The sequence below is a fragment of the Eublepharis macularius genome, chromosome 17, assembly GCF_028583425.1.
Source record: "Eublepharis macularius isolate TG4126 chromosome 17, MPM_Emac_v1.0, whole genome shotgun sequence".
NCBI lineage: Eukaryota > Metazoa > Chordata > Lepidosauria > Squamata > Eublepharidae > Eublepharis > Eublepharis macularius.
The window spans coordinates 20,389,351-20,415,501 of record NC_072806.1 but is presented as its reverse complement, the minus strand read 5'-3'; the positions used below and the strand labels follow the sequence as shown (position 1 = coordinate 20,415,501).

The 26,151-nt window shown below is 44.4% G+C and overlaps 1 protein-coding gene across 1 annotated transcript; it reads left to right on the top strand.

Annotated features, from left to right (window-relative positions):
* Positions 1 to 5,533: 5,533 nt before the first annotated feature.
* Positions 5,534 to 24,791, top strand: VKORC1L1 (vitamin K epoxide reductase complex subunit 1 like 1). Its single transcript, XM_055001404.1, has 3 exons — positions 5,534 to 5,749; positions 14,985 to 15,094; positions 19,388 to 24,791. Exons 1-3 carry the CDS (start codon positions 5,556 to 5,558, stop codon positions 19,612 to 19,614), a joined length of 531 nt encoding a protein of 176 aa, XP_054857379.1. The 5' UTR covers positions 5,534 to 5,555; the 3' UTR covers positions 19,615 to 24,791.
* Positions 24,792 to 26,151: the final 1,360 nt, after the last annotated feature.

The window sequence follows — 26,151 nt, the reverse complement described above, 5'->3', positions numbered from 1 at the left end:
TTTTGGGGGGAGGAGGGAATGCCAACTATGTAGGGTTTTCAAGACAAGAAACATTCAGAGGTGGCTCACCATTGCCTGCCTCTGCATACTAACTCTGGCCTTCCTTGGCAGTCTCCCATCCAAATACTGATCAGGGCTGACACTGCTCAGCTTCTGAGAGCTGACAAGATTGAACTACCTGGACCATTCAGATCAGAACTCTGCTTAGGGTGGCACTACAACACCCCTGAATGGAGCAAAGCAATTAAGGGATTTGTATGTGCTGACTGCATTCACTGATAGGAAGAGTGCTTTAATGCATGACTTAATGAGATTTGGGCTGTTATCTCCACGGATCTAATGTGCATGTGTGGGAGGGGGAGAGGAAATAACTGGGACAAGTCTTATATCTAGGGAAATGATGGCAGCATGTAAGTTGCAGGGGGAGGGATCTATGGTGCTTATTCCCTGGCAGCCTGTGGGAGAGTCAACGGAGAGCAAAATATGTATGTGATGTCCTGCACAACTGCATAACACTGATAGAGGGGTAACGGGATCTGTAATATTACTGAACATTGCAACTTGGGCTATGAGACCATTTGTTTTATTGCATTATTGGGGTGAGGGAAGGGTAACTGATTTAGTTTTGAAGGGGCTTTGCACAATCCGGCAGCTCTATTTCGGGCAAACAGATCAAAAGGGAAGAACAATTACTGCCACCCTTCCATGTTGTAAAGCTTATGAGGTGACTCGGGACCGGTCCCCTTGTATGCAGTTCCAATATATATATATTATACACACACACACAATGAATATAAATAACACACACACATATCTATCATATAGATAGACGCAGGAGGTCCTGCTGCAGAAGTGTGTGTGAGGGGGGGGGCGCACCTTAGGCTTGGCTCGCCCCCTGGTTCGCGCCCCGCCCGTCCTCTGCTGCTTCCGACGTCGCTTGGCCAGGCTGGAGCGGATCTTGGAGGCGATCTTGCGCTCATGCCCGGCGGGGGCGGGCCAGTTGGTGAGCTGCTCCCTCTCGCGGCGGCTCCGGCCCTTCCCGCCCGAGCCGGGTCCCCGCGGCCCGCCGCGGCCCACCGCCTCCCGGAGCTCGTCCACCCGCTCCGTCTCCGTGTCGGTAGCCAAGGAGGAGACCGACTCCTCCGAGCCGACAGTCAGTGCCTCGGCGCGTTTGGGCACCGCCCTCGTACGGCTCCGGCCGCGCCCCATGCCGGCTCCTGCTCGCGGCTCCTTGCAATCAATGGTCAGCTGCAGCCGCACCATACCCCGCCTCTGCGGGTGACGTCATAGAGCAACTGGCGGTTGCTCACGGCCATGTCCCCCGCCTCTGGGTTGCTGTAGCAACGGGGGCCTACTCCTATGTATTGACAGTGAATTCTCTGCAGATTTACTCCAGCCTTAACACGTTACTTTCAATAGCTTTAGACTGGAGTAATTCCGTTTAGAATTGCACTGTTTGTGTAGCAGACCGTACCACAACCTGTTTATTGTTTTAAAAAGTAAACAAACCAAGAAACTTACCATCTGGACACTTCCCCCCAAAGAATGCTGGGAATCGTAGTTACTTGACTGTTTCAGTAGAGCGCTCTATACTAACACTTGGGATTCTTACAAACTGTTGCAATTCCCAGAATTTACCAGGCTAAGGAAATGCAAGATTTAAACCTGTATTGTTACTGTACTCCAGATCGTTGGCCCTGATAGCAATAATCACACATGTACATAATTTCTAGTGTTTGAGTCCAGACTACAGTAGCACCTTAGAGACCAACAAGATTTTCAGGGTATGAGCTTCCGAAAGTCAGAGCTCCCTTTTTCAGATACCTTCAGATACCTTTGACGCTCAAAAGCTTATACCCTGAAAATCTTGTTGGTCTCTAAGGTGCCACTGGACTCAAATCCTGTGGTTCTACTGCAGACCATCATGGCTACCCAGCTAACTATCCTCAAAGAAGGCACCACATTCAGCCGCATGGAGTGGAAATCTATCAACCTCATGAAGAAACGTAGATGTTTGAAGAAGGGAGCTCTTGAAAGCTTACACCCTGAACATCTTGTTGGTATCTAAGGTGCCACTGGACTAAAATCCTGTTGTTCTGCTCCAGACCAACTGGACTACCTGCCTGAAACTACGTTATCTGGGTTCTATAGCAGCCTGAGGCAGTTTATTTCCAGAGGAAAGGGTACTGGTGTTCCAGCGGCTTGAGCCAGCATGTTGGTGCAGAGTTTATACTGTCTGCAAGAGCCAGGTTGAGATCCTCGCTCTGTCATGAAACCTCACTGACTAACCTTGAACCAGTCACTCAGCCACATAGGGTGGTGGTTGTGAGGATAAAATGGAGGAGCGGAGAACAATATTGTAAGTTGCTTTGGATACTCATTGTGAAGAAAAGCAGGGCATACATATCTAAACAAAAAATAAAGTCTGCTTGGATCAGACCTCAGGGGAAGAAGGAGGGTTTTGGTGGTGATCACAACATGGCTAAGGATGAACTGGGCCTCCCTGGGAACAAAACGGGTAAACCTGTGACAATACTAGTTAGGGTTGCCAACTTCCACATAGGATGGTGATCTGGAATTGCAACATACAAGTACAAAAGTAAAGTAAAACCAAATTCCAAATAATCCTTCATTCCTAGAAATGCAGCCTATACTCCAGCTTTAGGTACTTCTGAAAGTTGTACAGTCAGCCGAATTTGAAATACTGGCTTCCAAATGTCTTCTGAGCTCAAGTCAAAGTGTTGGGACCCACATACCTGAAGGACCATCTCTCATATACACCCAGTTGCTAATCAAGATCCACCCAACAGACCCTTCTGGCTGTACCCTCTGCCTGCTAAGTATATCTAGACTCTAGAATCTAGAGAATGGAGGCATGCCAGGCATTTTCCATGCTAATGTTCAAGGAGACTTTTTGTTAAATATTCTTGGCTGAGACCATCTCAATAGTCATATAGTTAAATTTGTAATGTTTTTTGATGATCTTTGGATTAGGGTTACTTTTAATGAGCATTACATATTCTGCTTGCATCTAATATTTTAATGTCTTTGATTATCATTTTGTTGACTATTTGCCTCTTGGAATGGGAGAAAGGAAGAACACGCATTAATCTTACTTTTATGATGCTACTGTTCATTTGGCCAACAGACCTTCAGCAATGCCACATGAACACATAGTACTTTTTAAAAAATTGTTGTGTTCACCTGCTATTCTATTGGGTCATGGGAAAGGTGCAATCCACCATGACGATCTTCCAGTTCTGCATAAAGCTCTATTGAACTGAATGACAGCTAAATACGAGCATACATCTCGAAAGCTTATGCTACAATAAAATTGGTTAGTCTTAAAGGTGCTACTGGACTCTTTTTGATTTTGCTACCACAGACTAACACGGCTAACTCCTCTGCATGTACGAGCATACATGCACAGCTTCTATTGATTTCAAATGGGCACATACAGGAGATCTTCCTAGCCGATTTTGCCCATAGGCTGTGAACCCAGAATGCACACACACACACACACAAAACCCTGTATGAATAAACCTCCATTGTACGATGCAGCGCTAGTAACATCACGACTCCTGGATAATTAAAATACGCTGTCAGATTCTCTTCTCTGCTGGTCAATCCTTTCTGTGCATCATTGGTGATCATTAGCAGATGGTGCAGTGAGTCCATAGAATATTAACCTCCATCATTTTCCGCAGGCCCATGGAACAGCCAAGTTGTACAAGGATGACATTCATAAGGCAAAGGATGCCATCAGAGCCCTCTTTGTTTCGAGGAACAAAAGGCATACAGGAAGAGCTGGCGATGTGGAAGGGCTCCAGTAAAGCCCAGATGAGGGGACAGGAACTGGAGACTCACTGTGAGTATCCAATTAGTAGAAATTGAGGTCTTTGCTCTGTCACTTGGGTTCAAGTTCATTTCAAGGTCTCCTCATTGTGTAGCCTCAGATTTCTCTCAGCATGGGGCAAAAGTTTGACTCCGGGAAGTTTCACAGTCCCATCATTTTTATAAGAACTGGCATAGCATAGCAATTAAGTGGTTGGGTTGCAAACCAGCACTCTGTTGGTTTGAATCCCACTACTGCCATGAGCTCAGCAGGTGGCCTTGGGAAAGCCACTCCTCTCAGCCCAAGCTCTTCAGTTGTATTGTGGACACTGGTTGTTGTGGATTTTCCGGGCTGTATCGCCGTGGTCTTGGCATTGTAGTTCCTGATGTTTCGCCAGCAGCTGTGACTGGCATCTTCAGAGGTGTAGCACCGAAAGACAGAGATCTCTCAGTGTCAAACTGACACAGAGATCTGTCTTTCGGTGCTACACCTCTGAAGATGCTGGCGAAACATCAGGAACTACAATACCAAGACCATGGCGATACAGCCCAGAAATCCGGAACCTCTTGAAAATACTTGGTAATAGTGCTTGAAAATAATATTATTTCAAAGAATCCTGTGTATTTCTTCCTCATTTCCCTCTTGAGAGTTCCGGCCCCTCTTTGTCCAGAAAAAAACCCCTGGCAACAACCATCGTTCTCCAGCTGTGAAAGCCTTCGATAATAACAACATTGTTCACTGCTCTTAAGTGGGGCACTAATCTATATACTAGAAGAGTAGAGTTAATATTATTACTTTTCAGCATCCATTTTGTTGAAATTATTTGCTACCCCTGTTCTGACAAATTCAGGTTTCTGGCCAGCCCTTCTCTGGGGGTTGTTCTTGTTGAATATTTGCAAGAAAAAAGAGGTGAACAGGGAAGGAGAAAAAGCAACAGCAGGCTATTTTACTTGAGTAATTTTAGCAATGAAGATACCACAGCCAGCTTACCCAATGCAGAGCAGCCCAGGAAAGGAGATAGCCTGGCTCAAAGAAAAAACTCAGGGAGAATTGCCCAGCTTTGCAGCTATTATTTTAAATCAGCTCATTGGTCTATCAGGTTAGTACTGTCTAGTCAGGCTAGACGTGGCTCTCAAAGGTTTCAGCGGAGGTCTTTCACATAACTCACCACCTGACCCTTTAATTTTGTTTTTTTGCTTTTGATTAAATTGTATTTCACTTGGGTCTCAGTGAGAGAGGCAGACAATAACAACAGCAATAATCACTATTAAAGTTTCCGGGGATCGAACCTCTGACTTTCTGAAAACCAAGCAGATACTTCAAACACTAGACAGCAGAACCTCCACCTTACGGGAATCATTGAATGACAAAAAGGGCGGTAACGATCACGTGAAGCCACGCCCCCTTGCTTCCAATCCAATCCTCCGCAAGTACGTGTGACGTAATCCCTACTTCGTAGGTAGGTAGGCGGGGTTTATCCGACGCCCAGTTTGCACGTGCGCGTTCTGCGATTGGTTGTTCACCGGAGCGGTTCCGCGGGCCTTGGCGGAGAAGCGCCACGTTCCAGGTCCAAGGGGGCGGGGGAAGGCGAAGGCGCCGGTGGGCGTGGCTTCCCGCGCTCCAGCCAATGGGTGCGGGTCGTGCGTAGCTCGGCGTCCCTCCGCACGCGGGCCAGTCTCCTGCCGCGTCCGTCGAGTAGGCAGGGCAGGGCTGGGCTAAGATGGCGGCGCCCGTCCTGCTGCGAGTATCGGTGCCGCGCTGGGAGCGGGTGGCCCGCTACGCCGTGTGCCTGGCGGGCATCGCGCTCTCCCTCTACGCCTGCCACCTGGAGCGCGAGAAGGGGCGCGACCTCCACTACCAGGCCCTCTGCGACCTCAGCGAGCGCGTCCGCTGCTCCGCCGCCATCGCCTCCAGGTCAGGCCTCCTGGCGGGCCTCTGAGCTTGGGCAAGGGGCGTCTCCCCTGTCGGCCGGCTCTGCTCTCAAGGGGGCCTCTGGGCATGTACAGAGGGCCGCTCGGCGGCGTTGGGAAGTGCCAGCAGAGGGGGCAGACCCGGAGGCCCGAAGGTGGGGGAAGAGGAACCCTCCTCGCGACCAGTCCCTGGCTGGGGGTCCTGAGGGGCTGCCTCTTAGCCGTCTCTGGTTTTCCCTCGGGGCAGAATAATAATAATTCCCAGCGTGTGCGCTTAGTGCTTGTTGTATGCCATGCTGCAGCTCTTTAAGGTAAACTTGGAATATTCTTCCGTATGTTGTAGGGAGCATCCTGAATAGCCCAGGCAAGTCCGAGCTCGTCAGAACTTGAGTAGGGTCGGCCACCGGCAGTACTTGGATGGGAGACCACCAGGGGCAAGCTCATCTCTTTCACGGAATGTCCCCTGCATGGGGTCGCCGTGAGTTAGTTGCAATTTGATGGCACGTTTTTCTGAGCAGCCTGAATAGCCCAAACTAGCACAATGTTATCAGAGCTTGGAAGTTAAGCAGGGTCAGCCATGCTTAACCTTTGGATGGGAGGCCACCAAGGAAGACCAGGATTGCTATGAGGAGGAAAGCAATGGCAAACCATCTCGGCTCATCTCTTGCGTTGAAAACACCATTGGGGTCGCCATAAGTTGGTTATATTATATCAGAGGACATGAGGCAATGGTGAGGACTGAACCAAGGTGAAGTGGTCTGATTCATAACTTATAGTGCAGAGCTGTGTATGCTTTGTTGCTCAGAGTCATAGGGAGGCTTGCATAGAATTGTAACTTTAGTCTCAACTGCTGAGTGATAAGAGCTTGTGGACTTCCAGTGTAGGATTTTTGACAATGGAGATAAGGTGCGCTTAGAAATTGCATGCGTGTTTGTCAGACTCAGGTGGACTGGCACAGTAAGTGGGTGGTGACTTCCAGGTGACCTTAGGAAAGTCATTTTGATTGTAAGGTTTGGGAAGTCTGTAAGTGTAATAAAATAATTTAAATGAGGGGAAGACTTAATTTGGTTAGGAAAAGTTGACTATAAATAAAGTAAATAAATAAAATACTAAAAAGAGAAGAATCAGCGCTCTTTAGCTTTTTGCAACAATTGGTTGGAGCAGAGAGCCTACAGTAAAGGAAGGGCAGCATGTATTCAATGGATTTTGTCTTTGCCCGTGTCCTGAATCTAATGTTTCTATTTTCTCAGTCTATGGAAGAGTGGGATTCTGGTCTAAATAAGCTTGGGTTTGAAAATAAATTGCAATGAGGATGGAGGTTTGAGTTTTCTTGCAGAAGAGGGTGTGGTTGTGAATGAGATTAGGAGGAAGCAAAGAAGGAGAGGAATGAGGCGTGGTTGCATTCACTGGCAGAGGTGGGACGGCTTGTTAGTGGCTGACCCGGACTATGCTGGTTTTCTACGGTGAAGGCTTTATGCATCGGCGCTTAGCGAAGGACCTTGTGTCTGGGGACATCTGTCAAGCCTGACTAGATAAACGGAGGTATTTATAGAGTACAGGCTATGAGAAAGAAAGCATGACACCTTGGGGTGGAGAATGGTAGATCAATGTAGGATGAAGGTGAGGGCAGCCAGGAGAAAATAGGTTTCATTAAAGCAGAAGCTTTTGCTCTGGGTTGACGATGAGAAGCTAGGAGGGGTGCGAAGTTAGGAGGGGTGAGCTCGGGTAATAGTGGGTCTCTTGTGGGCTGTGTAAAGAAGCAAAGGAATTGGGTTAAGGGAGAATGTGGACAGCTGCCTCGAAAGCATGCAGTAACCTGGTTTCTTCTTCTAAAGGGGAGCAATTCCCACCCCCGCCCCGCTGTAGCCAAAGTAACAAAATCCAGTGGCACCTTAAAGGTAACTTTTATTGTGGCAGAGGCTGCATCATTTTCACACATCTGACAAAGTGGGGCTCGGCTCAGGAGAGTCTGTGCCTCAGTAAATTCATTTGTCTTGACGGTGCTGCGAGGCGGCTGCTTTGGCTTTTTTGGGAGGGGAATACTTTGCATGTAAAACTTGATTGAAGAAGTGAAGTCTGATTCTTTCCCAAAGCAAAGGGATTAGAAGTGACTGCTCTACTGTTGCTTTTATCTGGCATGCTGGATAATTTCTGTGCTGAACACTACCTACCCTAATCCTACATCAGTCTCTGTATTCTGAACACTTCAATGAAATGGATTCACTTTTCTCAGTACAGTCTTTCTTCATTTAGCATGACTATAAAACAATTGGAGGCTTTGTTACAGTCATATAGCTTACTAAGCATCAGAAGATCTCTGAAGAAATCGGTTGTGTCACAGTTTTACACCAGACCATTGGCTGCCTTAAGATTTCTAAAGCTCTTAATTCTTCTGTAGCTTTTGTATGTCATGTTGATTTACTCTGAGGCTCATGCCTTTCTTAACACGAGGTTGATGCATTATTTTTGTGAAGCATTGGAATCTGGAGTAACTTTTGATTCCTTTTGGGGAACTTCACTGTTGTTTCAGTCATTCAATTAGAAGTTGAAAGATCCGTCCCTTTCACTTTTAGGAATGGCTTGATGTTTTATATCTAGTTATGCTCAAAGTAACCCAGTTAGCCAGATAATAGAGTCAGTATGGTATAGTGGTTTAGAGCAGGTGGTCTCCAGTATGGTGCCCATGGGCACCATTGTGCCTGCTGACACCTTTCCTAGTGCTGCCAAGTGTGAGTGGGGCTTTTGCCAAGCATAACTTAATAGGCCATTGGAGATTTGATTGGCTTTGCATATTTTTAAAAGTATTGATTTGGCAGAAGCTTCTTCCACAGCACAAGGATCTTCACTGTGAGACCAAAGGTAAACTGTAGCAGCAATTTTGTGGCTGCTTCTGAGGCAGCCATTTTGTTCATGCTCCCACCACACTGTGTCAGAACTCCAAATACGTCCTCAGGATTAAAAGGTGGGGGCCTCTGGATTAGAGTGGGAGACCAGATTCAAATCTCTAATCTGCCATGAAGATTCCTGGGTGACCTTGGGCCACTCATACTCTCCGCCTAATCTGCCTCACAGGGTTGTTGTGAGATTAAAAGGGAGGAAAGGAAATGATGTATACCACTGTGGTATACCACTGTGAGTTCCCTGGAGGAAGGCTGGGATAAAAATGTACTGAAGAAATAGTGTAGTAATTTTGAATCCCTGTTCCCTGCTATGCTTCCAAGTGTTTCATACTCTATGGATTGCTGTGCTGTTCTGCCATCATTGCTGAAACCCTGGATGTTGCATATCAGAGCAGGAATATGTACCTGGCTATCCCAAGGTATGAGGCATAGAAGGGGTTGGGAGTTAAGGAGGATGGTATTAGATGCAAAGCAGGGTTGTTACAAAGGCAGAAACGAGCTCAGACTCTGACCTCAAGACGCCTAATCAAAGGAGGCTAGAATGAGGTGTTAAGGGGATAAGGTGGCAAGAGAGCTTGCACACAACTTTGTATCTAGTTTCTGGTAGGTAGCCATGTTGGTCTACCGTAGAAGAACAAGATTCAAGTCCAGTAGCACCTGAAGAACAAGATTCAAGTCCAGTAGCACCTGAAAAACCAACAAGATTTCCAGGATGCAAGCTCCATTTAACAAAGGCAGCTTGACTCTTGCAATCTTCTACCCTAGAAATCTTGTGGGCTTTTAAGGTGCTACTGGACTTGAACTTTGTTACAGTTACGTCTGATGGAAGAAGAAGCAGGGAATCATGGTCGGTGATGTACATGGGTGGGACTCCTATCCAGAAACTAACTGAATTGCTTAGTTTCAGGGAGGTTGTTATATCCTCTAGGGACTGGGCACAAGACAAGCAAGGCCAAAGTTTGGATGATGGATCTGGCAAAAACTCTGGAAGATGCAATGTCTTTGGAGTCGTAGTCTGGTGCTCTAGCAGTGTTACCCCTGTACCATGCTGCCTCTCAGTGTATGCTGTGCATTGCTTCCTGCTGTTTGGAGCTCCTGTCAAAGTTAATTTGCCCCGTCTGTGCTAGAGAAGCCCCAGACCCCTGAGCTCCAAAATTGGGAAATAATCCCTCCCAATACCCTATCTGTTTTCAAAACCTGATTATGACTCTTTGAAAAATGATCTCTTTGCTTTTTTTGGCAGGTTGGGAAGGTACGATGCTGTATAGTTCAATAGCTCCCATGGCAGGTGTTCTAATATTGACAGTACAGAATATGTATGCCATGTTTTCTTAATTAAATTCCCTGAGCATATAATAATAAACTTCATATCTTGAAATGCTGCTTGCCCATCTTCCCAAAGAAACTGTTAAATTTTTTAAAATGTTGGAATAAGCTATTTCTTAACCCACCTCTTCTCTTGGAGTGTTGTTTCTCTACCTGATCGCCTGGAAGCAATTCTGACTATGCAAGCAGCTGGCTTTTTCCCTCCCAGGTCTGTGCTGAAGGTGAGGTTGACTCCACAAGAGAAGAGTGTTGTGTACAGAACTAGCTGGCTATTGGCAATCAACTATTTAATCTGGGCATCAACGATGCCTGTTGATGGAATGTTTGTGGGCAGTTGGCATCTTCCATGCTCCGAATGTTCCATATGATGCCACGCAGCTTTTAAATTTTGCAAGCTTTTTGAACCGCAGCAAAATATCGGACATTTGTGCCCCTTGACAGAAGTTTGGGCTCGGTCCCCAGGATGACTGGCATTTGATGTAAATGGAGTTGACAGAGATCCACAGAATGGTGTGGGTATTATGACCCTTTCTTTCTCTTGGGTAGATTTTGCCTTTAGTCTTTCCCTTATACCATTTGGGTATAAGGGAATATTATATTCCGAGATATTTTATTTAAATTTCCCTTTTAGTAATGTGGCAAGCGTCAGGCTCCTTTGTGGTTCTGCATGGCCCTGAGGATAGGAATGGGATATAGCTATGACAGATACTCTGGGATATAACAAAAACAAAGTAAACTTTTATTTTTTTAAGAAGCGTATCGGTTTCATGTTATTTCTAAAACTTGATGGTTTCAAAGAGTAGTTCTCAATTCTTAAAGTTATTTTCTTAAACCCAGTCACACAGATCTTTTCTAAGGCTTCACACACAGTTTGCCTGCTTTTCCCGGACTGAATGTCCTTTCACAAACATACTCAGTTCAGGTTTCCACATAGGTTATATTGCTCTCAGAAACACTTAATGCTCAGCGCGCAGCTTGCCTCTTTTTTCCTCAATATTTCTCTCAGAACTGCTTAAAATTACTCAGGCTGCACACAGCTTGCCTGCTTTCTCCTGACTGAATGTTCTTTCTCCACTCTCAGTCAAATTGCCTTCACTCTGCCCACATTCTGTCATCAACCAATCATACCACTCACTCACCCCTCTCTTTCATCCCCACTCTTCACCTATATCACACCAAGCATTTAAAGACACATGCACCCATTTACTTAAAATCATTACAGAGGGCCTTAGTCTAGAGTCGGGAGTCTTTGCCACGCTCAGGTGGGGAAGAAAGACTAGGCTCAAGCAGCATCTAGGAGACTTCGGGTGGGACCTTAGGAAAACTCATCTGCTTCATCTCTCACTGAAGCAAAGGCCAGGCCTGTGTCACGAAACTGTATATAGTTTCTTTCTGCTTACCATTAGCCTCACTTTTGCCCTCTCATCTCCTCTGTGTCAAATTTTCTAGACTGTAAACTCTGCAGGGCAGGACCTGTCATCTTGTTTCACGGTGAAGTAACATGCAGGTTGAAGGGGCTATTAAAAAATAATCGTGACTGTGGTGGAGCTCCAGGTAGAGATCCAAGAGACAGCTGGCTGGTGCTCCTGGCGTCGTGACATCGGACGATCTTTTTAAAAACTGGTCAGCAACTAATCGAACAGGCCATATTTTGATCTGAAGAAGCAAACTCCATCTCCTGGGTGTCACGGTGTAGGAGCGAAGGCCTGTTGAACCACTCGATCCCCCACAGGAACAGCACCGCATGTGCTGGGAAGTGTCTTTCCTTAAGCAGCTCCTGACTTTCTGTGTAGTTGGCAAATGGGAGTGACTAGCAGGGAGGAATGAGATGGACTCCGTCAGAGCTTCTATTGCTGTTCATGCTTTTGGGGATGAAGTCTTAGCTTGTCCCGACTGTGAGCTGTATAAGGGGAAGGCTTTGACTTAAGGTAAGGGTCAGCAGTCTTTTATTATTAAAGGGCCAGACTGTATCAAAATTCAGAACAATAGTTCATAAGAAAGCCCATTTGCATAATGGAAAACATACAGTTTGATATTCCTGATAATTAACATGTTGGTTGGTCATTCGTAACTTGTCCACAGCCCAAACACGAGTGGTTGCGAGCTGTTTTATCAGGAAGTGGCACATGCAAGGTATCAGAATGGGTCAAAAATACACATAAGAGCATCCCACCCAGTTGTTTTAGTGCACTGGCATAAATCCATGCACAGTTGCTGCTTGGATTATTAGCAGCTGTTCACCCCTCTAATTTCCTAGCCTAGCAAGGTCAGCCCTGATTAGTATTTGGATGGGAGACAACCAAGGAGTCCAGGATTGCTATGCAGAGGCAGAAAATGGGAAACCACCTCTGTTCATCTCTTGCCTTAAAAAACCAATGGGGTCACTTTAAGTCAGTGGCAACTTGATGGCACTTTATACACACACCAAACGTCTTTGTGAAGTCCTTTCATCCTATAAAACTTAGATTTAATTTTCTTTTTTAAAGAGGCGTATTTGGTTTCCTGCTGCAGGTTGCAAACCCCTTGAGTTAATGGGATATGCTAGAGCCTAGACAAGAAACTCTGGAGGGCTACATTGAGCCTCCAGTTTGTCAGACGCCTGACATGACCTGAAGGTCTTTTCTGTTCATCTCTCTTTTCATGGAGAACTACGTTTTTGGGCAGAAGAGCTACAGGCTTGAATTCAGCTGATTTTGATTGCTTGGAATCATACCCATAGCCTGTCCAACCCTAGGGCATGATCAGAGGAACCTTATTCAAAACTGGCGTCTCCTCTTTTGTCCACAGGGAAATTGCCAAATTTAGAACGTGTCTCTTGTCAGAAGTGACTTTGATCCTTAAGTCCCGCGGAGAAAAGTGTTGACTCTGTTGTGGGGAGTTCATGAACACATTGGACATTGAAACTCTTTGTGTTGACATGGTCCAGTTTTTTCTTATACTTGCTCAAATTACTCTGTACTACTCCCTTGGTTGTTGATGTAAGGAATCCCGCCCCTTTGGAGAGCCCTCCATTGGGCTACTCTGTTCCAAAGGAACTAGACCATAAAGGGAGGTTGTGCTGCTGTCAGGTAATGTTAATAAATAAATAAATCAACTTTTATTAATCTTTGTAGCCCAAAGCAGATTACAAAATTGGAAAAATATGCTATTAAAAAGTGTCATGTTTTTATTTTTATTTACGTCATTTGCAGTCCACCTTTCTTGAGACTCAAGGCAGATTACACTGTGTGGATCAGTAAAATTTTAAAGCCATTTCAATACACATGTGTATATCTGCAAATTTACACAGATTTAAATCTGGCAGAAATCCAATACAGAGTTGAAGAAATGCTGAATAATGCAAAAATTGGAATACAGGAATTAGAAGACTGTGCATTAAGAACAAGATGATATGCATAATAAACAGAGCACTAAACTACAGCATTTATAAAAGTGATCAAAATTTCCCTCTTGCTTCCATGTTGGCTGAACTGGGGAGGGGATTGTGATCCCCCCCCCAAGGGTCTGACTGCAGGCTGTCACACTGCAAATCTATCAGTGGCCTGCTGATGGCAGCGGAGATTAAACCTTGTTTGTGAAAGGGAATGAATGGGGATAAAGCTAGAGGAGTGAACTTCTAATTGTAGACTAGCAGCTTGAAACTTGGGCCAGATGAATAAACCCTTCATCCTCCATGGTAAAAACCAAGGGCCTGAGGGGTGGTTTTACTACAGTTTTCCCTTTAGAAAAAAATGGAGTAGGAGAGCTGGTGCGGTGTAGTAGTTAGAGTGTTGGCCTAGGATCTGGGAGACCCAAGTTCAAATCTCCACTCTCCCATGGAAGCTCACTGTTGGGCCAGTAACACACTGTCAACTTGACCTACTTCACAGGGATGTTGTGTTGATAAAATTGAGGAGAAGAGAACGATGTATGATGCTTTGGGGAGAAAGGTGGGGTATAAACGGAGTAGATAATAAATGCTCAATGATAGATGCCCTGGAACTCAGGCCAAGTGGTGTCTAGCATGCCCCCACCCCCACGATGTTGTCTTCCTTTTCCAAACTCCGGCTTCTAAGAGTGGATAGCAGTGCAGGAAGGTTCCTCATAGGTTGTAGTGGCATGGCCATAAAGAGGCCAATACAGAACCCGCACACTCTGTACAATACAGCCTCTGCAGTGTAATGCTGTTCTGACCTAGAGCACGTTAATTTCTTCTTGGGAGCTGATGTGGGAACCCCAAATATTGGGAGTGGTATCTCTGGATTGCACATCTGGTATGTAAGCCTGTATTTGTTTACGGCTCCTGGGGCTAGTCAGAAATAGGGTCTTGGGAACAATTTGAAGGAGTCTGAAATGTAGGGTGTGGAAGGGGAATACCATTTCCCCACCCCCAAGAGTGCCCCGATCATCTCGAGAGCTGCCTCTGAAAGCAGCTGTCGAGCTCACCCCTTTAGTTCACAGGTGTGAAGACTGAACAAAGACGAGGAAAACTGAAGAAAACTTTTCCTTTTTCCTGAGGAGTTTCTGATGGAAACAGAAAATTTCAGGCAGCTCTGAAAACCTCTGTGAAATATGTTCTCTTTTGGACTGCGTGAAATAGTTTAAGATGGGCGTACTTGCTCAAAATGTGAAGTATGAAGATTTTTACGTAAGACACTCACCAGTGTTATAGGGCAATAATGCCTCTTCATACTGTGGATATACTGGTATAGCACATTTTCAAGTATGTTTTGTTTGGGAGAGATAGCTCTTTCTTTGCATTGTGTTACATGACTCATAGCATGTTTGCACAGGCTGACTCACAGAGCCAGTGACCAGGTTGACATGGGGCATTCTTGTGCTGCTTTCCTGACTTGAGCAAACCAGGATTCTCTTCTTGGAGGAGGGTGAGGTATGGGACTGGGTTTGTGTGTGTGAAACTGAGCAGTGTGTATGTGATCACCTTTAAGTCTTGCTGCTTACCAGACTGATTGAAACAGGAAGCAAAAGAAACCAGTTCTTACAATGTAGAGTGTTTGATCCATTGTCTTGCAGATGGGGTCGAGGGTTCGGCCTGCTGGGCTCCATATTTGGGAAGGACAGTGCAATAAACCAGCCGAACAGTGTTTTCGGACTTGTGTTTTATGTACTACAGATGCTACTTGGTAAGTTGTTATGCTTTATCTTTATAATCCTTTTGTGTGCATTGTGCAGACTTGGTTTCTGAAAACTCTGCATTGCCTGGTCAGCCTAGAAAACTCTGCACGGGCAACTCGTGGATATGAGCTGCTGCCGGTAATTTCTGAAGATGAGCTGGGAAAAGATTGTGAATTCCATAACTTAATGAAATTGGAGTCCGCCTTGTGTGTAGGGATAGTGAAGATATCCTGCTTCTTAGATCCACTTTACATGCTAATGAGGAAATGGCAGTAGAGGAAGCCCAAGTGCCTATATTCTTTTTGAACTTCAAACACCCCTTTAATCTGGAATCCAGCCTCACAAGTGAGTCACCTCTTTCTCTCCCTTCAGCTCCTTCCTTAAAAACCTCATTACCATGACCCCCCCTGAGTTGCAGGCCACCTTTTGCCTGGTCATCTGTGGCAAGGAAGAATCTCTTGCAGGTGGTCTGGCTGGAGAGCTTTTCTAACTTCCGAGATGGCTGCTCCTTTCTTTCGGGCTGCCAGAATGATTGAAGCTTGTATGCAGAGGTAGCTTCTTTTTTAAAAAGTGTGTAAACTAGTATCCTGTTGTAGACTTATTTGCAAGGGTTTGTGAATAGTGCAATAATCATAATCATAGTGAATAATTTTTGCGAAAATGAAACAGACTGACACATGAACTGCACCTGCTCACATTCATCCCTTACTTCCCCTTATGTTTGCTTTCCACAATGTCAGAACTCACCATACTCTGTATACCAGCTTGGATTCTCTTGGGTGGTCTTGCTTTTTGAATTCAGCAGGAGTGGGCCTGTTTTAAAAGGCAGTGGTTAAGGTTTGTGCCACTTGGTGGTAACTCCCACTTTGGAACTGGTCTTCCGGAGGAGGTATGGAAACCTCCTCCTCAACCAGATTTCTCTAGGACATGCACAATCACCTAACTTTGTGGGGGCTTTAGAGGTTAACTGATAATATTGTGACTATTTTAATTGGTTTTAATACTTTGTTTGACTGAAATCCACCCCCTCCTGGAATGGCAGAAAAATGGAGTATGCTTTTTAAAAAAAATAAACATCAAGTTGTAAATTGTCCAGGGCAGTGGTCTGTCTCTTTTGATTTGTGCTCCAAAGTGCTGTGCCTTCCTGCTTCATTAAATAAATAAGGGGATGGTGCTTGTGTATCTTTTTTATAAGGGTCGATACCCACACTGGGTGTGTACGCCCTTTCTTGCAATAGAGACATATCCTCTGTTGCAGCTTTATGCAGTGATCTTCTATGCCCATGTGTCTTTTAGGCAGCATAGCCAAGCATCCTTGACGTGACTGTCTCGGTGTAGATATGACATTGTTAGATGATTGACAGTGCCCTAGGTGATTGCTAGCGCCATGCTGGTTCCATGTTCCTCCTACTTGGATTTATGTGCTCTTCCATCCACTTTCCCCCCTCTATCCCTCCTTCCTCTCTTTCCTGCCACATTCCCCTTCCTTTTTCAGCGCTAATCTCACTGCAGCTCTGGGTGTCAGCTGATCTTAATGTTAACCATGGCTAGCTTTAAACCAAGTTGCATGGTTAGCCTGAGAATTTGTTGCATGCAATACTGTACCGTGATTAGCTCCATAGGGGGAAGGCTAATCATCTGTGTTATGTGTATGTTTCATGATTTTTTAAAACTATCAGCTGATTGTCTCTACAAAAAAGATCTGGAGAATTAATGGAATTTGAATGCCAAAAAGAGGCTTTATTAATGAACTGGATGGATGCTTGGGCACCCTGGCTTGATGTGTACTCTCAACATTGGGTTCCATATGACTTAGACACAGCTGTGCTATAAAACGCCTAATCTACCCTGCCAGAAAGAGAACTTGCATGCAAGAGGGAAGGGAAAAGACTGCAGAACTCCACAGGGCACTTGCAATCTGTTAACCATGGTTAGGAGATCGGACAGTGTTGCATCTGTACTGTTTTCCAAAGGTTTAATAATTGAAAAAAATCCTCTTTGGGAAATCTTAAATAAAGAATTAAAGAAGAGAGAAAATTAACCAATGACAACTAAAACATAATATTACAATCTATGTGCGTGCCAACAGCTAGGCAAATACACTTTTTTGTCTATTACAAGTAGCAGATAAGTCGCTGAGTTGTTAGATAAGTCATATCCTGTGGTGTGTTCGTATGTAAATAATTAGTAAATACAAATTAGGTGATACTTTTGTGAGTATCTCCTACTTTGTGGTACTCCCTTTTCTATATAGTCTTAAGAAAGGCAGATGTCTATTTAGAAAATTAGTAGAATAAGTTGGGTTATTTATTTCTTTAAGATGTGAAGACATCTTATTTGGAATTAAAAGTCATTGAAGTTTAGAGGGTTTTAAGAGAGATCCTCATTCATTTGGCTAACAGTGAGCAGCATGTTGTTATTATTTATAGTTTGACTTTCTCACTGAAATCCAAGGCGGATTACACAGCACAAGTAAAATACAATATAATCAACAGCTAGAACATTCACTGAGCAAAGTAAAATACTGAAGAACAGTTAGGATATTCAGGGAAACAGGTACAGTAGAGAATGACAGCAGAAAGTTTTAAACAAGCATAAAGCCAAGCACTGAGATGAAATTTATCTGAAATAAAGCTTAACTAACTTCCATGGCATGTTTAGCAACATGGAAACTCCCTAGTACGTGCATATCTACAGCAGACAGTACTCAGTAGCATCGTGTTTAGTCCCAGTCCCTACCAAGATATCTCTCTATGCTGTTTCTTATGACACAATCCTGTAATCTGGGGAGAAAGCCCTCCTGAATAATTCAGTTTTGCATAGTTTGTGGAAAACCTGGTGAAACGGGAGCTTTCCTGATCTTATCAGGCAGGCCGTTTCATAAGGTAGGGGTGTAACGAGTCAGTTCCCGTGTCTAAAACCAAGTTTCAACTTGCCAGGAGAAAGATGGATCTCTCTCCGGGGAAGCCGAAAGCAGTTAGTCTTTAGACCTGTCAAACAGATAAGTTCTTTGAACCAGCTGTTTATCAGTACATTTATTTATATAGGGTTCAATATTGCTTTGCAACTCCTTATCAAACACACAGACACTAATCTAGAGTTTATTTCACTTTATTGAAAATACACCCTAGTTTTTTAATGAAGCAAGCAATCAAAATATAAATGGCTATTAATATGAATCCTATAACAACAGAACATAGAAAGGCAATAAGAAATAAGTTCACTAACATTTCTCAATAAATCCTAAGTTTAACATTGCTCAAAGTTTCCATGAAATACATAGGTAGAAATAGTTTCTCACCTAGATTCTCCCAAGAGATTTCTTCCATCAGTACCCTGCTTATTTTTTCTGTTTGCAATTATATACCTAATCATATGTAAATATTTAGGGTCTATTCACATGATAGCACAAACAAATATTGATTGGTTTGACACTTCACTGAATATTCATAATTTCATAGTACAGCCTTCCAATTAGTTAAAAAATTATGTCATAATCTGAACTTCACAACAAAACTACAAATCTCCAACAAGTGTCAGGAAAAGTTAAGTTGGACGATCACCATTGGTTGAATCTCTGATAGAGGAACATCAATCTCGGTAGAGTCCACTATTTTAATTAATTGTCAAAGGATGAAAGCACACCTGCTGAATTACCTTATACATAGAAAAAATACACTGAAAGTTCATGTAAAGTTTAAAAGTTCATCTAGAGTGTATAGAAGCTAGGCCTAGTATTGTTCAGTATTGATTATTGGCATATGATCTTAATCTATATTAGCATAACAGGGGCTACTACTGAGAAGACACATGTGAGGGAAAACTGTTGATTTTGCCCAACCACAAGGCAGTATCTGCAGGAGGCCCTGTCCAGATGGGCAAAGCAGATGAGCAATCTGTCTGTACCATTATAGTAAAGAGTCCGGTAGCACCTTTAAGACTAACCCACTTTATTGTAGCATAAACTTTTGAGAACTGCAGTTCTCTTTGTCTTACCCTCCATGCTTCTGATGAAGAGAGCTGTGGTTCTTGAAAGCTTATGCTACAATAAAGTGGGTTAGTCTGAAAGGCGCTACCGGACTCTTTACTATTTTGCGACTACAGACTAACACAGCTAACTCCTCTGGGTCTATGCACCTTTATAGTTTGCTTTGGTTGAAACATTGACTTGTCTGTTTTTTTTTTTAAAGGTATATTTTATCACAATGGTCATGCCATGTTATGTCCAGAATACTTGTTGGTAAGCCAGGTTTCAAGACCAAAACCATGTAGCAGTAACTGCTCTATATTCTGCTTTCCAGGTATGACGGCAAGTGCAGTTGCAGCGCTAGTCCTGATGATGTCCTCCATAGTGTCTGTAATAGGATCGTTGTACCTGGCCTACATTCTGTACTTTGTGCTGAAGGAATTCTGCATTATCTGCGTTGTCACGTACTTGCTGAACTTCATTCTCTTTATCATCAACTACAAACGACTAGTTTACTTGAACGAGGCCTGGAAACGCCAGCTCCTCCCTAAGCAGGATTAACTTTTGGCTGATGAATCTGAAGACCCAACTTCCACTTGTTTATTTCACAGCAAAAGAGGAACTTATTTTTTTTTATTCTTCATATCGGACGCTTTTCCCAAGAATCATAACTGGTTTAATGACAACAAATGAGGAAGGAGCCCCCTAAATAACTTCTGTACTAACCTCCAAGTCGGTATGGTGAGGAATCGGCTGAGGAAGTTCTAATCCAATCAGAGATGAGCTTTAACTCTACTTTGATGGAGTTTCTTAGCTGCAAATTCTTAACTCTTTCCTGTCTTCCCCATTCCCTCCCCCCTCCCCCCAATATTTAAAGTTGGAAACACTTGCTAGGAAGTACTTTATGCGTGCATAAATTCAAGTTTCGGGGGTCTAACGGAAAGACATGATCATGATAACTTTATTCTAGACTTTAGAGGTACCATATGGAGATGTTGCTGTGTTTACATTATGTGTGTGTGTAGCTGATGGGATTTGAAAAGCATAGGTGCGACTAGAACGTTTGTCATGTAAAGCTAGAAAGGGCTGGCTGTATCTTTGCCAAACCAGAAGCTCGTCACGAGCCAGATGGTTTTGTTTAGAAGCGTAGTGGCCCGAAGAATCACTTGTCCTCTTGTTGGGAGATTATTTGAAAAAAGGTTTAAAAAAAAAAGAGGATAAAATGAGCCCACCTCTGCAGAAGACGTATAGCGAGCTGAGATTCCCTGTGTGTTTGTGCGTGTGTATACACATGCCTATCTCTCTGTGACGAGACACAAATTGATGCAGACTGTTGTATGTGTTCCAAAAGTGGTCGAACCCTTTCAGGTTCCATGTGTTGTGGCCAGCAAAAAAATTTCTTTTCTGAGGATTCTGCAAAAGGCGGTTTGGCCTGAACGGTGGCTGGGGGGGTCGCGGGTCGGTGGGAAGGGGGGTATTTGTAGTAGAAGAGACCTCATTATTAAAGAGGACATGTTGTCTGAGTGGAATTCAGGGACAAAACTGGTCGCTATATTGAAACCAGTGTCAGGCGGCCAGACAGTATTACCAGTTCGATTAATGCTTCAAGCTGCTGTGTAGAACTTGACTCTTACACTGGATCCCAGTAACTTACTGGAAAACTGATGCACTGTTCGAGCATCACCTGTGGTGAAGCCTTCCCCCCCCATTAGCCCCACTGAAACTAAGAGAGCAGCTGCTTAAGAAAACCAAGCCCTTGGGCAATTTCCCTTCCTTTCAGTGCAGTCAGTTGAGGAATACTTCATTACAGGTGAAGCCCAAAGAGACCTAGTGATTCAAGAGCCTTGATACTTACATAGGAGAGACTGGATGGATGTGTATCAACTCCCCCCCCCCTGCCCAAGTGGCATGTGAGGGCAGTGTGTGTCTACGTCGGGGAGTGTGAAAGGAAATAAGTAGGCAAATGACTTGGAAATGAGTGGGATGTTTGGGATTCAATCACGGTTCTTGACAGGACACGTTCAAGTAAATTGCGCATCACTGTGTTGTTTTTAGCTCCCCCCCCCTCCCAGTCTGTGTCATCCTGAAATGCAGTTTTTAAAAAGTGCCTTCTGTCTTTTAAACGAAAAACAAAAGCAACCAAATATTTGGGGGTGTTTGAAATTGACAGGCAGAAGCGTTCTTGCGTATGCAAACAAAAACAAACCTTGGCAGTATGTCGAAAGTGTTCTTGTGCTCCTTGCACACCGAGGGGCTGGTAGCAGCGTGACTGGATTTCTCGGCAGGCATGCCTAGAGGTCCCTGATCTTGGGGGGGGGGGGGGGTGTCTGAGAATGCCAGTTCATCCCTTTGGCACCCTGTAACTTGCTAGTGTTTGATGCTGTGCTGATACCACCCATGGCTGGTGGGGACCGGCACAGACATGGTGGGCCCTGCAGCTGGCTTGTGCTCTTGCCGGTGTGGTAGTTTATGGAGAGAGGCTCCCCGCCTTTCCTTGGGGTGCTTCCACAGCACTGTACCCAGCTGGCTGAGCCCACAGGCTTTCTCTAGTGAGTTTTGACGCGGGACTTAGCGCAGTTGGCGCAGGATTTAATAGAGAAGACTTTGCAGGTTGAAAAGGTTACGGAGGACAGTAGCAGCAATGGGCTCTGGCTGTGGCTACAGACACGCATGCAGAGCTCCCCTCCAGTGTGTAGCAACGCTGCGGCATTCCTGCAGGTCTTCTAGGAGTGCTTTGGGGTTTTTTTGCAGCAGTAGAGGGAAAGGAGGTCACTGCAATTTCTTGTTCCTTCTTGCAGCAGCAGAAATAACACAGATAGCTCTGAAGGGTGAGCGGGTGATGGTAGTGGCACTGAGATAGCAGCTCAGAGTGCCTGCAACGGTTGTTGGAACTGCGTGGCTGCTGCAGTCATCCGGAGGCTCCTTGCTACACGTAGTGCCTGGTTAGAGCTCCCAGGCAAGCCAGTCTTTGGGATTAATATGTGCAGGGCTGGTCATTCTGCCCAGGTGGCCCACGCAGTCTCTCGGAGGCACTGAAAAGCAACACATCTGAGCTACATTAAGATCTGAGAGTCGGGAGCGGGTCTGACAATTTGCCAAGAGTCTTGGGGGTGCACATGTAGGGTTAGAAGGGGCACCAGGATATCCAGGGCCAGCTCCGACTGTATCTAAACAATGCCCTGTCCTCATATTGATGCCAAAATGTGAATCCTGCCATTTCCTCATTGGCAGTCCTGGATATCCTCTTGCCTTTGTATCTGTCAGGAGCTAGCTTGTCCAAGCCCTCCCTCTAAAAAAATTTCTGTTCAGTCCGACATTTCTTCCTTGTGAGCTTCTGTATGAAAACCCAGTTTCGATGTACTGTAAGGAAAGAAAAACGTGAATTCAACGTCGGTGTTAACAAAATGTTCTTGTATCAGTGTCTTCAGTGAAAACAGCCTCCACCCTGGATGACTTTTCAACAGTATTGAAATGTCTGCCAAAATTTGTCCTTTTTTTTTAACCTTGGGATGGGAGTGGAGTGGAAGGGGGTGGTGGAAGGAACCCTGTAAACCAGTGCATGTTATAATACATATTATAACACTAAACCTGCTTGTCTTTGTCAGAAGCGTTTCAATATATCTTTGTGTTGATAAAGAGTACATTTAATGCTTGGGTTGAATTTTAAAATCAGAGGAAGGGTGGGTGGGGGTAGAACCTTTTGTAGTATTTCCTGGGGGACCACCAAGGTTTTACCTTCACCAGTTGGGAAGATACCACACCATGGGTTGGAATTTTTTTACTTTAAAACATTCCTGTAATGGTTAAATATTTTGGACATATCCAAGGATGAAACAAAACAGGTGTTTTTTGGATTGCAGTCTCTGCCAGATCGGAACAGTCAACCGTAAGCACTTGTCAGATACACTGAGGTGGGAGTGGGGGACATTCCCTCACTTTCCCACTTGGGTCTACTCCTGCAGCTGGCAAATCTTGTTGCTATTTGAGCGTTCTGCCTGGTAATTTCACATGGCAAGCTGAACCTTGATTTTAATTTAATTTTGTTTTTTTCAGGTTGTCTGTTCTGTCCCCTCGCCCCTTCTACTCAAGTTAAAAAGAACAAGGAGTTTGGCAGGAAAAATCTTTTAGCCCTTGAGCGTTTTTTTTGTTTGTTTAGGAGGGATCTTGTCTCTGCGCAGAAGCAGAATAAATGACACCCCCCCCCACACACACACACAAATAACCACACACCTCTTGGGTACTGGTTCCCCTCCTTGCTTGCTGGTTGCGGGTTTCAAGAGATGAGGAAGAGCGGCAGAACAGCTGCTCCCTGACACCCTTAAGCTGTGTCCCTTTTAGAGTACTGTAATTTTTGCTGGAGAGGAGGAGGGGAAGGCTGTCAGTACAGGGGCCTCTCTTTTGGTTGGATGGGGTCCAGCCCCTCCAACGATGATCCCTGCTTGCCTCATTGCTGCATTTATGCTGCAGCTTTGAGGATAACTGCAAGGAATGCGGGAGGAGGAGTTGGTTGGGGGCCCTTAAAGAAAGTGCTGTGAATGGGGTGCCTATTTGACCCCATTTGGCCATTGCCAGCCTGTTTTGTGGGGAGGACAGTCAAGAAACAGCTTTCCTCCATCAGCTTGTGGGCCCTTCCCACAAAAACTCCATCTTGTACATCACCCTTGAAGGGTCATGATCGCTGTAGTCCCCTCTTGCAGATGGTCACCTGTCGAAAACAGCTTTTTGACCATTACTAGTAATAACCCGAGCAGTTACGTGCCAGGAGCTGGCCTGCCAGAGGTCAATGTGGTCTCCCCATCTGGTGACTCATAGTAGGCTACCTAAGCCTGTACAGCTCATCCATGGGCTGGTTAGTCATTGGGGAGAAGTTAGATGTGCTCGGGAGTGTTGCTTTTCCTAGAAGGAAGTACCAGTGGGTCCATTCACATTCCTTGCAGGACCTTAGAAATTTTGGGATAGCAAGGTCATCTTTCATAGGTCGGACTGGATTATAGTTGCCTTGCATTAGGAGAGAGTGCCCGTAGGTGCAGGTGGCTCGCCATTCCCAGTATTAATCTTTCTGCCCAACTTCCAAACATGCCAGGATTGGATGATGGTTCAAAAGGGCATTGCTTTGGGGGGAGGGGAAGCTGCAGAGTGTGATTCACAGGCCAGGAAAACAGCCTTATAAGGTTGGCACCTTAAGGAGAGATTGCTCCAAACACCCTCGTATGAGTCACATTCCCTTCTGAAGATTCTCTGTTATTTTGCTGCTCAGTGTTGGGACATCTCTGATCCCACAAAGGTGGTGGTGGAGAGTCAAGCAATACTCTGGCTCCTGATCCGTGTGGAGATGTTCTAAGTTAAAAACCTGATTAAACTTTGCTTGGGTTCTGCCAATGTTGTTTAACCATGACCTAGCAAAATTAATCCACTGCAGGTAAAATAGTCCGTTACCATTTTTATTATTATTTTTTTAAAAAAAACTGTATTAAGCATGGCCTAAGTATTTGGTGTGTGTGTGTGTGTGTTCTGTCTCGTCTGTTCCATCTGACAAATTTTTATCACGTGCTTTGAACTCCAAACCGTCTCTCTGTCAAGCGGAGTCGTTCCATTTTTATGTTCGACATAAAGACTACAAAGTTCTGAGGTCTAGAATAGAGTTTTGCTAATGGGGAATTAAAAACACATGTAAATAATGTAAGAATGTTTATTTGTTGCACATAACTTTTTTGGTATAAAAATAAATGTAGAAATTATCCGTGGATGTCTTTTTGCAGTGTTTCCGTCACGTGACTGTGGCTCTGGGTTTTTTACTTTTTTGAAATGTCTTTAGAGATGCTGCTTCGGAATTGCCTGCTGAGCTTGCTTTTTTTTTTTTTACGACCCTTTTTATTTTTCAGATTTTTCCTTTAACCCTCTTCTTATACCCTCTGGGTAGATTGCTGTCACCATGAATTAAATTCCAAAATAAGTAATTTAAATTTCCCTTTTAATAATGCATCCAAGCATCAGGATCCTTCTTGGGTTTATGTGGCCCTGAGGATAGGAATGGGATCTAGGAATAACAAATACTCTGGGATGAACCAAAAAAACCAAACTTTTAATTATACAAGAAGCGTGTTAGTGTCATACTAGTACTTAAGCATGATGGTTTCAAAGATAGTTATCAGTTCTTAAAGTTTACTTTCGTAGGCTCAGTCACACAGATATACATAAGCTTTCTCCGGTGAACACAGAGTTGCCTGCTTCAGATAGATCAGATTGGTTAAATACACATTTTGTTTCACAGGATGAGTGCGTATGTTGCAGCAAGCATGTGGGGAAGGCATTCCTTCCTGTCTGAGAGAGAAGGGGTGACTGTCTCTTTTAAAATAGTTGCAGTGGGTACACACAGTGCCCCAAGTTGATGTTATTTTGGAAGAGGCATTTGTTGCTTTGTATAAGGAAATGGGTAATGTCTCCTCTTAGATGACTGCCAGCTCGAGTTTTTGGAAGTACTGTTTTTAAAAATATGCCAGTTAAATAATCATCTTTTAAATGATTATGATCAGCTATACTATATGTAGAAATAAGCATAAGCTTTCAAGAACATCTCTCTTCGTCAGAGAACCTCAATTCTTCGGTGAGAACAGAGGTTCTCGAAAGCTTATGCTACAGTAAAATTGGTTAGTCTTAAAGGTGCTACTGGATTCTTTACTATTTTGCAACTACACACTAACACGACTAACTCCTCTGGATCTAGGACTCTAGAAATATAGTATATTAACTGTAGCATCCTTGTTGGATGTTAGTAGAAAAAAAATTTCAAGTATAAGCATGTTGTCATTTTTAAACTTTTTAAAAATTCTGGATTAGAAGGTGAACTGAGGCAGAAAGCACCAGGTAGTCCCAGCCAGGGGTTGGGGGAAAAATTCATCCCAGAGATAAGACCTGGATTGGGAAGTGGGAAAGCAAGATGGGATGAATACGAGGCTTGGCTGTACTCTCTGTTCCTAGATACCTTTGACATGCAGGGAGGTGTATCAACGGGGAATGCTCAAGTGTTCAACACCCCTGCTCTGCTGGTGCCTGAAACGGTGTAGTCCAAGAAATGTTTTACCACCTGCTTCTGCTGCC

Bases quoted from the DNA above. Each gene is read 5' to 3' on its own strand.
- VKORC1L1 (XM_055001404.1), top strand. From the start codon at position 5,556: ATGGCGGCGCCCGTCCTGCTGCGAGTATCGGTGCCGCGCTGGGAGCGG. The intron at 5,750-14,984 runs GTCAGGCCTCCT...ATTGTCTTGCAG, and splicing joins TCCGCCGCCATCGCCTCCAG to ATGGGGTCGAGGGTTCGGCC. The intron at 15,095-19,387 runs GTAAGTTGTTAT...TCTGCTTTCCAG, and splicing joins TGTACTACAGATGCTACTTG to GTATGACGGCAAGTGCAGTT.